The sequence below is a fragment of the Ischnura elegans genome (genome assembly GCF_921293095.1).
Source record: "Ischnura elegans chromosome 13 unlocalized genomic scaffold, ioIscEleg1.1 SUPER_13_unloc_1, whole genome shotgun sequence".
NCBI lineage: Eukaryota > Metazoa > Arthropoda > Insecta > Odonata > Coenagrionidae > Ischnura > Ischnura elegans.
In genome coordinates this window covers 11,303,404-11,319,213 of record NW_025791657.1, presented here as the reverse complement: position 1 = coordinate 11,319,213, position 15,810 = coordinate 11,303,404, and the positions used below count along the sequence as shown (strand labels likewise).

At 36.7% G+C, this 15,810-nt stretch overlaps 1 protein-coding gene across 1 annotated transcript in view; it reads right to left on the bottom strand.

Annotated features, from left to right (window-relative positions):
- Positions 1-10,749, bottom strand: part of LOC124172423 — a 28,521-nt gene extending 17,772 nt beyond the window's left edge. Inside the window, exons 1-4 of the mRNA XM_046551863.1 lie at positions 10,717-10,749; positions 5,973-6,140; positions 2,607-2,726; positions 737-862 (exon numbers count right to left, since the gene is read on the bottom strand). Coding sequence (XP_046407819.1) covers positions 737-862; positions 2,607-2,726; positions 5,973-5,978 — 252 coding nt within the window. The 5' untranslated portion in view covers positions 5,979-6,140; positions 10,717-10,749. The remainder of the gene's footprint in view (positions 1-736; positions 863-2,606; positions 2,727-5,972; positions 6,141-10,716) is intronic.
- Positions 10,750-15,810: the final 5,061 nt, after the last annotated feature.

The window sequence follows — 15,810 nt, the reverse complement described above, 5'->3', positions numbered from 1 at the left end:
AGTCTTTCAAAATATAGATACATGCGAAATTCAATTTTGGGCAAATCACTCACAAGCGAACAGAAAAAATACAAAGCATGCTGTGCAGAGATGGATTAGATGTGTTTACTCACTTGATAATAGTGCATCATATCGTTAGCTCATCCTACTGCAATGCCTGGACTCATTGCCAACCTTGAATTCCCATGGTAGCCTTTTCAAATACTTCTGCGTTTTGCAGATTATAATCATAGTCCCTGCTTTATTTGACCATTACCCTACCATTCTTTCATCTATCTAGGTTACTATTATGCTCCAAAGGGGTTGTAATTCCATATGTCAGCATAGCACAGTTTTTTATTCTATAGTGAGCCAGGCAATAAATAGGTAAGGAATTTATAGCTTGCAAACAATAACAGAAAGTTTTACTCATTTCACTGCCAATCTAACCTAAATTACAGTGGATATAAAACCCATCTTTATGTGCAAGAAGTAAGCCTAAAACCATCATTATCATAACATTTTGATTTTTGGAGTTTTTTTAGGGATGCGTCGTGGGTAGTAACAGCATTAAATGTGTATTACTTTAAGCACACAAATATAACTTTTTAAGGTAATAACCTTAATAATTTTATGAAATTTAAAGGTTTACTAATGCATTTGCCTCTAAATTGTATGCAACCAGCTCCACACTGACTGATCTGATGTAAAAAAATCTCGGAACCAATTTCAATATTATTATTATTATTATGAGTACCTGAACAGAGGCTTGGGGCTCAAGGCCATTTGTGGCCCCATCAATGCTATCATTGTGCACATATCCTCCATCATCACTGGTCTGATCTGCTTTTACAGAAGGGGACCCACATCTTCCCATGCCACTCTGAGAAAAAAGAGAATTAACACTTCATTGTTACGGGTTTTCACCAATTGCTATTAAAAGCAAAAAGATCACAACCAAAACATCAAATGTATGCACAAATGAAAAATTCCCTGAATTGCTATTCTGACATCAGAGAGGAAGGCCGGATAAATATATTAACCCTTTCGTGCCGAATGCCACACCAGTGCGGCAACGATTTTTTTCCATGAACAACGAATGCCACACCTGTGCGGCATTAATTTTCCTAACCTAAGCAACGAATGCCACGCCTGTGCGGCACAGATCGAAAAAAGTGACAGTGGCGGACACAATAGACCCACGGACGCGGTCGCCCCTCGTGATCCGCCTTAGTGCGAACCCAGTCCAATCTTCGGCCGCTCAGGTTGACCCTTTCTTATCCTCTCCATGCCGTCAACTACTGTTATTTGCAGTGTGTTTTCCAAAACTATATTTGTTGCTTACTTTTCATATCTATTGCTATAAATTAATTCATCTTTTTTTGCTGAACACATGGAAGTTTCAAACAAAATTCTAACGTTAATATCAACGGAGTTATAGACCAACTAGTAAATATACTAAATTTGTCTTTATCAACGTTAGAACTTCGTTTAAAATTTCTGCACGCTCAGAAAAGAGACACAAAATTCATTTTGAATGTAAAAAATCGATGCGAACAACAAATATTTACATATATTTTGCACTAATATTTTAGCCAGTTGACCACGGACTCGTCCTAGGAAGGGGCTTTTAATCCCTCTAGCGTCTGGGACAGAGGCCAAGGAAAGGGATCGGCGCCCCACTGAGTTGGGTCCAAAAATTGTTAGGGAGGGAACCACTGCCTTCAGTCGACGCGAAAAAGCTTCGTACAGGGGAGTAAAGAAAACTTTCAAGAGACTCGTATGTAGGAAGAATTTCCCTCAATGAAGGTCCGGCGCGAAAGGGTTAACCTATAAAATTTGGGCCACAAAGTAACTCTGCCTGTACAATTAGCCATAGGAAAATCTTCCAAAGAAGGAAAAATAAATTTATCAGCAATATTTTGAGACATGATGGTCTCAAGACATCATTCATCGGCAACCAAGAATTTTTGTCTACATGTGCAGACGGTGTATAAAAATGTTGATTTCATCCATTAAAGGTAATCACAACATTTTATTTCAATCAAAGTTGAATATACTACATGCTCCATCAAAATCAACTAATGGAAAATAATTGATGCCTGTCCACAACCAACCTGGTTTGCCAACATCCAATACCCTCTCAAAAGATGATATCACTTGCTCAGTGAGCAAAGGTGTGTGATAAAATCAGCTGTATGCCCCAATTCTGTTCAGCTCAATGACCCAATCATTTTGCATCATGATTTCGTCAAGAATGACACATCTCTTTGTTACTAAAAAAAAAAACTTTTGGGCCTATGGGCCAAAACTTAAGAAACTGTGATTCCCTTAATCCTCCTTGAAAAAGCAACCAAAATAGGTGAGGTACCAAAATAGGTGAGAACGTATATTGTCGACAAAAATTAGCATGTCAACATAGTGAAGAAGTTTTTCTTTAACTAATATGATGAGTAACCATGAATTCTTCAATGAAGACTTAAAACACACCTCAAGTTTACTAATTCACATTTGATAAAGGAAGGGAAAAGGTATTTTTATTATGGTAAATGATATTGGATTATTCCATGGAGGACTGAATTTTTGCAATAGGAAAACTGTGCTTAACAAAGCAAACGTGAACTTACCAAGTCGTCAGTTGCCAATGGGTCTAAAGCATTACTGGAAATTGCAGCTGGATCCGGTGTGTACATCTCAGGATAATTACCTTCATTGAGAGGGTCTTCGTTCTCCTCTTTCATAGTTACCTAGAAGATAATGCTGGGTGCCAATCAATGGGGGCAAAATAAAAATGTGAATAATAATAATAATAAAACCTCCTCTTTCACCTGAGACCACTCAAGCTGGCTGAAATCATGTTTGCAAAACATTTAAGTGTTAACCTAAAATGAAATGGCTGACATGACCAGATTACTCTGCACACCTTGTGGAATGCTTCTCAATGTGCTAGCCACAATATAAGTGGGTAAATTCTACACCTTCCAACTCAGACCTTATTCCATCCTGTAGAACCCTGATTTACATTGCCATTTATAAAGCATTATATGTTGTATTAAAAATTTCCACGGCACAATAATAAGAGCAGTGGGATTAGTGTTTTCTCATTATTTGCAAAGGAGTGAAGTAAAACCCTAATTATGTATCTGTGAATCCATTTCGAGACAGAATTTCAAGAAGTCTATGATCACATTGTATCCTTAGGTTAATTATTAAACAATTTCTAAACAATAACTAATTAATTTTTTCCCCTTTTATGACCACATCAAGACGTTCCATGGAAGAAAAATAATTTTCATCAAATATTTGAATCTACCACGGGTATCCCTCACCAAAAACTATATATATGTTACAAAAAACGTCATATTAAGGAAATTTAGTGACAGGAAAGAAGCATATTCCATTACAGCAGTAAAATTTCCACATTCTGGATCAATGGCTGATTTGTTTGTGAGCTGTTTTACATCTATGGGCATCAATGTAGTTGATGTGATGCAATGATGGAAAAATCCAAGTGATTCAATATTGCAAACATCCAAAATCTTTGATAAGGCCGTTTTACACGGGGCACGGAATTGCTCAGATTAGAACGGCATTTATCTCTAAAATGGCTGGTAATTGCACAAATGCAAGAAGGAAATTATAAAAGGGACTATTTTGCCATCTAACACCCACCAATTTTCACATGTGTTCTAGCATTTCACTGCTATGTACGACACAATTTTGACTGCACCTTCGCATACACATCAGATTCTGCTACAGAATGGTAAAGCGAGCCTTACAGCTTCTATCCTGAAACATGGAAAAGGTCTCCTGTGGCCGTAAGGTACAGATCAAGAGGCAGGACAAAACAAATAGTGTGTTGGTTTACTGGAATGGAAGAACTCACCGTAGTCAACCTATCATAGTATAGTCAAACTCAACTGGAAACCCATTACAAGCACTCTGCTAAGAGGAAGCCTTTGTAATGGATGAAGGTACGTAAATTGAATTTCTTTGGTTGAGGCATGTGCACTAATACAATGCAAAGGAAACTGAGAGAGTGGAAGGGACCTTGCAAAAGTTCCTTTGGTTGAGAGAGACACATTAACTCTACATAAAGGAAATATGTTTCCTTCATGTTTACACTATTTTTATTGTTATCTGTTTTAGATTCAATTACTAAATGAACAAGTTGAATTTGGTTCTTTATTGTACTTCACTGGCTTATAAAAATGTTATATGAGGGTTCTGTTTACTTCTTATGTTGAGGTCAAGCAGGAAGATTGATTGAAGAAAAAAATAGCAATCTTGAGATTCAGCTATGCTGTAGCAAAGACAACAGGCTAGAAAGGAGAATTGAGACAGTCCACCATGGGACTCCTCAATGGGATGAGTGACATTTCTCTCACACGAATGGTGGTGTAATAAAGCTAAGATTGATATATATACCTATGTAGATGAGGGCAGTCTGACTTTTTGCCTCGTGTTGTGCAACTGCTGGTCACACACAGGGTGACCAGACGTTCGGATTAATCTGGACATGTCATTTCGGACATGACATCAATTTTAAAAAAGTCTCCTATAAGAACACTTTTATATCTAAACATTTATATTATTTTATCTGCATATATATTTTGTTCAGACATCTGGGTTGGTCCATACATGTCATCCTTTGTAGATGTTTGTCCGGTGCCCGGGAGGATTTCTTAGGAATGGGGAAATGTCCTCCATCTTGAAAATTATGTAGTATTAAGTATATTAATCTGTTAGAATCAACTGAGTATTTCTCAAAATTTCTACATATTTCTTCAGCCTACCATGGCAAAATACAACTGCAGAAACTCTCTCAAATTTCAATCTAGTGGACCACTGAGATAAGCAAAATTAATATTTCCTCAGTAAAAATTTAAAAACAGAACACTGTCAAAAATGCAAAAATTGCTTGAAAAATTTAGATCCAAAAATAAAAAACAAAATTACAGTGCTAATAATTTTTTTATTCTAAATAATGAATTTGCAATTACGTTTCATGTGTCCTGCTTTTCCTCAATTCATCCTTTCTTTTTAACCATTTTGCACATTGATTTCGGGTGGGGCCAACAGGCATTTTTATTCATATAACACCTGCCAGGGGGTACAGTTGAGATGTTTGTCTGGTATCCAGGTGGATATTTTAAAAGTGGGAAATTGTCCTTTTCATGGAAAATATTGATTATGTGCATAGAAAATCTGTTAACAGCTACCTTGCTAACTGTTAAAAAAATGCAAAAATTGCTTGAGAAAATTAGGTCCACGAAATATATGTAAAATCATAGGTCTAATCAATTTTTATTAATCTTAATTATGAAATTGACACTATTTTTCAAGATTCCTATTTTATTCTTATCTTATTCAAAACACATTCAATGAGAAGCATATCAATTGACAGGCTCTGCCAGTCAGGCCAGGAGTCCTTTATCCCACTCGGTATGTAATAATATATCTACTCCTGAGTGTTAGGATCGTGTGCATGACCTTCAGCAAGGAACCCCTTTCGAACCATCTGTACCATTCGGTAATAGCAGTGTTTGAACCAAAGGTACGTTGTGAAAACTCCGTCTTTTTCTTTCTTATTTATCGACCAATTCTGACAACTTTCATAAAAATCACATCAGCATTGAATGTGTTAATAGCTAACTAGCAGATACAAGTACATAAATTGCTTATGAAAATTAGATCAACAGAATAATATATACCTAAATACATACAGGCATTAATTTTATTGATCCAACTTATAAAATTGACGTTATTTTTCAAGTGACCTACTTTTCCTCTTATCTCTTTTTTAATAGGGTGATGTCCTCGTTTTTTCGCCTCATGGCATCTGTTCTCCATAGTCACACAAGCAAGGGTGACTTCCCGTAGAAATGCATTCAGTTACACTGGGCTAAACGAATTTCATCTTGAACCTAGTAAATATCTATAAATTAAGTTCATTTAACTAGGGTTTCACTGTGGATGAGAATAAAACTTACCAACATATTAGCTCTGGATTGATGGGAGTCTGGCAAAGGAATGTATATTTCAGTCCTTTGGACTGAGCAAGTGAGATTTGAGGTGCCTGGTACCTCATCTTCAACGAAGTCTTTTGTGTCAGCATAAGACCCCAACTCGTCTTCAGCTGCCTCATCCCCTTGGATACTCTGTGCAAAAGTAACTGTGATAAACTCACATCCTTCAATGTCAACAAATGAAGCATACTCCTAATATTCATGAAATAGGATTTTCAATGTGATATCCAAGCATTTGCATAAAAATTGACGTGTCTCTTAATTAATAACTCAAAAGCTAAACAGCTGCTGAAACCAAATTAGGCAGGAAAATAATTGGTATACTCAGTTCACATATAGCTGTATTACAACATCCTTGGGGCAATGGAAGAGGAAAATAAATGCTTTCGACAATGGTGTCTTAAAATGTGAATCTTTCATGTAGTATATGTTTGTGATTCATTTTTAATATAATTGACCTCTCGTATATGTGTGCTCAAAAATGAACTCTGGGATAGAAGAGGTTTATCCCATATGTTGGCCACTTCCTGAGGCGGAAAATTATGAAATCATCAGCCTGATCCTTGATGGGAGAGCTGGGAGATATGGGAGAGAAAGTGCAAAAGAGGAGAAGAAAATGCTCAAAGTCACACAACATCATAGAAGAGAAGGCAGTTAGAGATACTTTGGACCAATTTTAACGGGTAAGAGAGCAATGCCTGAACAGCCAATACACAGAATAGAGAACGGCACAACATATAAGGTAAACAAGAATCTAAGAAATTCTGACAGCTCCACATCAATAGTCTGGTGGATGAAACCTTAATAATTTAGGAGATTCTTTTAATTTTGAAATCTCATCACACGGTTAAATAAATACAGTTAAAATGCTATTTGAGCTCCAGATTTAGGTGAAAAAGTTCTTCGCCAAATAAATCTGCATAACATTGAAAGTATAACAGAAAAAAAGACTAAAACAACAAATTCATTCAATTCTGTGGTCGAAAGATAATTTCTGACTACATACTAAAAATTCATTAAACAAAATTTACTTACAAAGTGGAAAAACAACCCATTCCCTCTACAAAGAAACACTTACTGAAACCTTTCCTGAAAAGGCAAATATCTAACAAAAATTCTATCTGAAAAAAATATTTAAGTTAAAAAAACAGACCTCAAAATATATTGAAGTTATCAAAATACTCAGTGTCAAAATTACACAAAAAAAAACTTTCCTCAACAACCCCTAAAAATGCAGGATATCATATGGCAAACCACGATTGTGAAGGCTGTTATATAGTTTAACCAACTCAATTAATAAAATATGGTATTTCACCACAAAAACCATCATGAAAATGAAATAAACAGTAAAATCACATTCAGTGCATATCTCACCTGGTATTCATAAAAAAGAACCTAGGAATTTCATAAAATTTGTTATAACAGCAGATTTTGAACCGTCATCAGGTATGATTTCTTATAAATAAAGAAAACCTCAAGGATTCACATTTTGTTTATGCGCAGTTGGGCCTATGATTGGACACTAACTTACAGCTCCACTTCAGATCACACTCACAATTAGCAGGAGCCAGTAGGAGATTTTTTGTTCATTTTAACATGCTAAGGTTACCCAAGTGAGTAAATATATTAACCCGCAATGGCACGCGTGGGCGGCGATTCCCCGCCTGTTTGAAAAAAAATTTCCTACTCGGCACACTGTGGCCCCCTCTGTTCGACACTTAATCTAATCTACTATTTCTGAGTTCTTTTCAAGTTACAGTCCGTAAACATAAAAAAGAATCTTTGTATTACATTTTACTTCATTACGGTCGAGTCCCAGCCGGTGCCTTCGCGTTACAATGTCTGCTTACGGAGTTTTTGAGACTCGACTCGATCAATCTCTCAGTTTACATTGCTGTTTCGCTACATTTGTTAGCCCATTACAATGTCGCAGGAGAGGATGACTTAGCTATGGGTGAGTGTACCTCTCTTGGTTCGACCTTTGGGTACATATTTCTCTCCGATTCAGCCTGAAAAGAACTCGTGAGGGAAGCATACGCTAGTTCCATTTGGTGATCCCTACCTAGTGTCCAACGCCCTGTACCAGTGAACCTCGCCGAAGTAATTACAACTGTAAGTAATTGTAAATTTACATTCGCAGATGAATGTCACAATTGTAGTGTCATATCTATTGATATGTGTTCATAAATATGCCATAAATACCTCTCTTTTTCAATAAGGAATCAAAACGCCGGGCATACGACTCCCGACCATGAGTGAGCCTGATAGACATTATATACTGGAATTGCTTGACAGTGCGAGTGAAGAGGAATTTGCAAATTTGAGCGAGATTGACGAAGAGGAATGCGACAGCCCCATTTACCAGTCGGACCACAAGTCATTTTCTGAGGAAGGTGAGGATGAGCAACTGCCCGCGACAAGAGATTCTTCCTTCATGGGAAAAAACGGTGTGACCGAGTGGTCTGCTGTGAAGCCATCAAAAAGATGCAGAGTTGAGCGATGCAATTTGCTGAAACGTCTACCTGGACCTGTGGGTTAGGCAGGAAATGTATCGGATATTTTGGGTTCTTGGCAAATTTTTTTTCCTGATAAAATAATATCAGATATTGTATCCTTCACAAACATAAAAATTCGAAGTGTGCAGGGTAGATTTCTGCGTCAAAGGGATGCCAAGGAAACGGACCTAATGGAACTGAAGGCCCTTTTGGGATTGTTGTATTTAGCTGGGGTGCATAAGTACAACCATAAAAATATTTTTGATCCGTGGAGAGCTGATAGAACAGGAACAGAATATTTTATACTTGTAATGAGTGTAAATAGATTTAAAATTTTGCTGAGAATGTTGAGATTTGATAACATTGATGAAAGAAATGAATTGAAGAAAAAAGACAAGTTTTTCCCAATTAGGGACATATTATTAACTTTTGTCAGTAATTGCCGGAATAATGACAGTATGAGCGAAGCAGTTACAGTAGGTGAGATGCTTCCACAATTCCAGGGTAGATGTAGTTTCCGTGTTTATATGCCGAACAAGCCGTCTAAGTATGGGATAAAAATATTTGCCTGTTGTGATGCGAAAACATTTTACACCGGTAATATGGAAGTGTACCTTGGAAAACAAAACCAGGGGCCAGATAAAATTGATTACAAGCTAGACTCAGTTGTAAAAAGACTGGTTCAGTATATTTATAATACTGGAAGAAATGTCATCCTTGATAACTGGTTCATGTCCTACCCGTTAGCACTTCATCTTCTAAAAAATGGTCTAACAACAGTAGGAACGATAAGAAAAAATAAGACAGAGATTCCACCCATGTTTATCACTAAGTCGAAAGATAGAATAGTTGGAAAAAGTATTTTTGGTTTTCAAAAAGAAATGACGCTAGCACCATACAAACCTAAACCTTACAAAGTTGTATTGCTCTGGTCAATAATGCATCGAGATGACATTGTGGATCCTCAAACAAACAAACCTGAAATTGTAATGTATTACAACTCCACAAAAGGTGGTGTAGAGGTATCAGACCGTTTACAGTCCAATTACAGTGTCTCTCGCATATCATGCCGATGGCCGCTAACAATATTTTTTACCTTGTTGAGCATTGGCACGATCAATGGCATTGTTATTTACAAAACAAACTCAGGGAAATCGGTCAGTAGGAGGGAGTATTTGAATACATAAACATTTGACTAGAGATTACATGCTGAAAAAGGAGAAACAGCAAAATATCAAATTATCTGTGCGACTCCGGTTACGGGATATATTGGGTTTACCTGAGAGAGGCGATAACATGAGATGCCATGCTGATGGCCGATGTGCTTACTGCCCATCTAAAAAAATAGAAAAACAAAGACAGCATGCGATACGTGTAAAAAACTCATTTGCCGGGAGCACTGACTGATTGCGAGTTGTAACTAGCAATGTTTTTCTTGTAATCAGAAAATTTTCTTTTAAGTTGTCTATGTTGCTATCTTAACATGCATATGATTCTTATGTTAAATAGTTTTTCAACAGATCCTGTCAAATAAACGTAGTGCTTATTAGTGTTTATTTAGCCGTATACAACCAGTCGGTCTTTTCCCCGCCCCGCGTGCTACCGCGTCACAATAAAAGCGTGTTCTACCGCGGGTTAAATGGGATTGTTTAATAGCGTAGTGGGTGGATTACCTTTTTAGAGTTGGCGAACTTGAATGCCTCACATTGTAAGCTATGATTGCTTTACAAACAAACAGTTGAATCAGACAACAAAACGTCTTTACTTATCACCACTGAATCATCAACTGCAAGGTGACAAGCACTTTGCATGGAGTCACAGATTGAGAAACACAGCTTGCGGGGAACTGGGCTAATTTCACTATTACGTCAACCATGTACGACGGCCTTTAAAGTTCTCCAATATCATCAATTGACAAAAATAATGCTCCATTTATTTTTTTCTCTAATTCAAGTAATTTTTAAGATAAAGTTGGATTTACCACCTTCAAGAAGTCATAAAACATTCTATTTATCAAGTCGTGGCATCAAGTGAATAATCAATCACAACTTTGACTTAATCCAATCAAACAACTGCTATAACAAGTTTAGTCCACAAATAATGTTTCTCCTCGGTTTCTTACTGCTGTCGACACAAACCAAAGACTCTCACTTAACATTTTCCGAAACATACCATGCACCTGTCTTCAAAAGAGAATAAACGAAAGTACTCACCCTAAAGCAATTAATGCCAGAAAAATTTCTCAGCTTTGCCCCACACAGCACACGGACACCTTTCGGACATCCGGTGATTGTCCGCCAAGTGGCCTATGGACATCCTACGGACAGCCGAATTCATACAAAATGATGTCCGCTGCAAGTCCGCATGTCAGTAAAAAAGGTGGCCTATGGACGACCTGAAATTGTCCGCTCTGGACACCTTGAGGACACGTTTAGGTTAGGATTGCATTTTGTTCGATACAAATAAATAATAGGTCCAGACAAGAATTTAAATAAATAAGGCATCAATTCCATGCACAATATTTATTTGGCTTCTTAAAATAATACAATGCAAGAAACTACATACATATTATTAAATTTTCTTCTTCCCCTGCAACCGCTCCTTGGCGTGCCTTAGCCAGTTTTGGATGGCAACCTCCACATCTTTTTCAGCGGTCATGCTCTCCTGCACTGCTCCTGTAATAATGAAGTATATAAACATTTCATTGTAGCAAGAAATTGTATCTTGTACGTAACAAGCAGATTACATAAGACAGGACGCTATAGTCTTATTAGTCACGTGTTTAACATTCTTAAGGTTTCAAAATTAGGAAACCTGTCCATTAGAGGCTGAATACATTTTACAAACTTTTCTTTAACTTTTTCTTGTTCTTAAATAAGAAAAGATTTTGAGTAAAAATATTAATATGTTAGTAATGTATACATTATGATTAAGAACATTTTTCATAGAACAATTGTTGAACTAGATTTTAATCCCAAATATGAGAAGACTGTTTGCCTGTTAGACCCTGGTGCACCATCTAGAAAAAAATTCTTTGATCCATCCTTGCCAGACAGCTAAGTAGAGGTCTCGAAAAAGATATTGGAAAAAGCATTCAAATGGAGGATAATATTTCTGAACAATTGGTCTCTTCTTGAAGATTATGACTACACTAGAGTGAATTGTGTTACATAAGCTGGAGCTAAGGAAGACTAATGCAGAGGAGCTGAATATGATATAGGAGTAAAGGAAACTAGAAAATTTAAAGGAGGAAGTTTAAGTGGACTAGATCTCTTGGGATTAGTGTGAAAATAGCCACACTGATTTGGCACACAAACCACTTAGCTGCATTGGCCGAGATGCAACTTAAAAAAATAGAAACTTTGAAAAACTAGCAAAAACTTGCTGTAGTTAAGGCCATTCCATGATTTAGATCTCCGAATTCTTCCAATCTTAATAATTAAAATAGATCTTCTAATGTAGTCTGGTATCGAGGCAAAAGTGAAAACCTAGCTCACTGGCAATATTCACATTTCGACAGAGACATAACAGGTGAATAGCAGCTAAAGCCTGCTGTGAGCTACTGAAATTTCTATAGCTCCTACAACAACACCTACTTCAAAACATCTTAGTTAGCTAGAGCTACTAGAAAATAGTAGCTTCTGTAGTACTGTGCAACTACCATCCCTGTTGAATAAGTTATCCCATTCTTAAGTTCTACAGGTGTTATACATCGAACTTTTATAGAGCATGAGATCCTTTTCAACCATGTTTTTGGTAATTATACCTCCCATATGCAGAACAAAAATTGTTTTCAAATGTTTGAATTACTTGGTAGTGGAATCTACATCTGAAAATAATACATAACAATACTATTTTCTCTACCTTTAGCATGGAAGGGTGAACCTTGTATTACAAGATGTTCAATAATTATTTAAATTTACTTTATATGAGCTCCCTTAACCTTTTCGCGCCGAGCTCTTTCGCGGGAAGTTGCTTTCGCCCTGTACGGAGTTTTTTTTTTCGGCTTGGGACTGACCAGGTACCCTTTCCTCGGCAACTGGGCAAATATAATCCTCGACCCTTTTCCCCGAAGGCAGTTAATCCCGGCGTACTTTTGCGGTCAGTTTATTATTGCCAGTGCAATTTTAATTTTTTTAATTGTTACTGTTGCATTAAATGTCAGTTCATCAATGTATTCCTTTCATTTTGCAATGCCTGTAGAACTTTTAAACGAAGTTCTACGGTTATTTTTAGGGTTTTCAGCAAAACGGCACTATATCATTGCCAAATGAGCTTTTCCGAGAAGAGTGAGGTTATCATCTTCCACGTATATATTTCAGTAGGACAATACTTACACCAATGAGAGTACTTACAATATGAGAGTAATAACCTGGGTAGAGCAGTTCTTATTCCTGCAATGGTATGGAATGCTTCTCACAACATGTGTCTACGTATTATAACATTCCCTATTGGTACATTAAATTTACGAATTTTTAGGATATGCATTAATCAGTATTTATAGCAAAATTCGTTTATAATACCTTTGTATTTAAAGGTTGGTAAGAGGTTATTAAAAATAGCCGCTGTAATTTTGGCTCACGACAAAGAACTGAGAGAATCAAATTTTATTACATTACGAGGGCTTTTTTTCATAGAAGTTAAATAGGATATTCTGTCGAATTTCACCGCAAATGTACACTTAGAATGTAATTAAAGAGTAACGTATATTTTAAGATGTAAATCATTACAATATCGCTCCTATAAACTTGCTAGTAAGTTATAAAAATAACAATTAAACATCTAACCTTAGCGTCTCCAAAATTGTTCTAGGTGATGATCAACTCCGTTAATATGAACGCTAGAATTCCGTTTAAAATTTGGAACCAATCAGCAGAACATACAGAATGTTATTCCTCGCATTGATTTTCAATAAATGCAACATGAACGTTTTTAGTTATTCCACCTTATAAACAAATAAGTGACCATGAGCACCTTCCTTGAGTGGGACACTGAGAGCCGAAATGGGCCGAGGTAATCCCCACACGGACAATAGGAGAGGGTCGGACCTCTCGCGCCGAGGGACCCTAATGACGGTCGGGACCCACTTGGCATTCTTGACCGCGAAACCGTGAAAACACGGCCTTTGGCCATTTGCTTCGAAAAATACAGGCCGTGAAATCACGCCCTGCGTAGGGAAGAGGTTAACAGGAGCAACTTGCGAAAAAAGTATCCAGACCAAAATTATTCCTCCTTGCCCAAACCTATATAATAATCAAACGAATACTTACACCTCTCTCTCATGCCTTGCTTTAGCATGTTCCAGCCAACTCTTCACTGTAACTTCCACACTAGAATTGGTGGCTGTATCGTCCTGGTTCAGAGCAACATCTGTAAAGAATGAAGACAAATAAGTATACAGACAATTATAAGAAGAGAGACATACAAACTTATAAATAGAAATAGGAACTAAATAAAATACAGATAAGGTATTTTTATTCAACTCCACTACATGAAAGCTATAGTCAGTAAATGCCTCCAGGTAAATATATCAGGTTCACGATACTCTACACCAAAATGTGTACCGATGGCTGTACGAAAAGATGCACAAGTTCTATTTTCTGGGTATAAGATTTCATGCAGCAGTTTGAGCAAATAAATGAACCATGTAACATAGCCGTAAGGTTTGTTTACACAATATATCACTTATAATTAGACCTTGTTTAGATTCATCCCAAGTTTCTTACAGTCGTCCTATAGTTTCCACTAAATTAAATGCATGGATGACTAATAGCACAGTTACTTAGTTTGTAGTTAAATTAGTTTATAATTTAGTAGGTTAGCAAAGTTGGGCAGAAAAAATATATTAAACGCTATAAAAGTTACGTCGGCATTGTAATTTTTTAATCCCTAAGCCTTATCTTTACTGATATAATAGATCATTTATTTATTTAGGACCTAAAATCTTTAATTATTAACCTAGTTCCATCAAACAGATAAAGAGTATAAAAACTTTTTGTAAAAAGGCTAAACATTGGTGGTTATCCTATCATAACCTTAATCGCCATATCCTATCATAACCCTTCGACCTGAAGACGCTGGCAGGATAGCCAGCGAAACTGTTGTCAACCAACAATCTGACGCGGAAGAAAACCCTGGAGAAATGCAGAGATCAAACCATCGCCGCGGAAACCTACGATCTAACATCCTATCATAACATTAATGTTCTTTTTCGATGCGTGCGTGAATATACATATCAAAAGAAATCACACGGTGTACTCCGATTTCAAAGAATTAATAATTTACGTGAAACCTATTAATCATATAAGGTGTTGCAAAATCCCCCGGTTACACGTAAGTACAATTCCTAGTTATATATATATATATATATATTTTAATATCACGAGATGTGGGTCAATTCCTAGTTATATTTATTGCCAAGAACCCTACTTGATTTGATTTAGGAACGGAACCAAACGGACCGTTCGGACAACAAATTCAGCCGTAGCCTACGTTATCAAAACAACAGGTTCTATTTTATACGCTAGCACTTACATTATTTCCTATACGTTCTCGCGTACAGAGACTATAGTACAAGAACTTCCACTTTAAATTATATCATGTAAACAAGGAACAAAAGCGAAAATTTCACCATGAACAACGGAAAAAGACGCTACCTTTAGTTGCCAAGTAACGGTTTTACCGAGACGGTCATGTTGTTCCAAGCAGAGCCATATTTTTCCTCGAGATGTTACAGGCTGAGTTATAAGAAATATAAGGAGCATGCGGAAACACTATACTGCCGACAGTGAACGCCAAGAAAAAATTATTTGGATGTCACATCAAACTTACTTGGAATACATGTAGCTGCATCTTTGTAACCGCCAAACCACCATTCCGGTTCCTCTGTTGGAAAGGAGGAACGGAGGAATGTGGAGAAACATGGGAGAATCTGGTATCGCGGAGTAGCGGTAGATTCAAAATTCGTTCGCCACCAAAAAATCTAGAATTTCAATATAAAGTAAAGGTACGGCAGTACTTACCTTCTATTGCCTATCCTTAAATTGGACAATTACAATGTCTAATCTGGGAATGAGGCCATCGATGCCGTGATAATTTTAGGAGAATTCTTACCATTAAAAATTAAAATGAATTTAAAGCGTTATGTTTCATTTAAATACTTTCCAATCAATCGCCTCTGAGATTTTTTAATCCCTAGAGAGTAAATATTAATTAATCAATAAGTTGAAAGAGTTCATTTAACCTGCAGGAATGGAATGTCCCCGAGACGGCTACGCGACGTCGGCAGGACATTGGTACATAATATA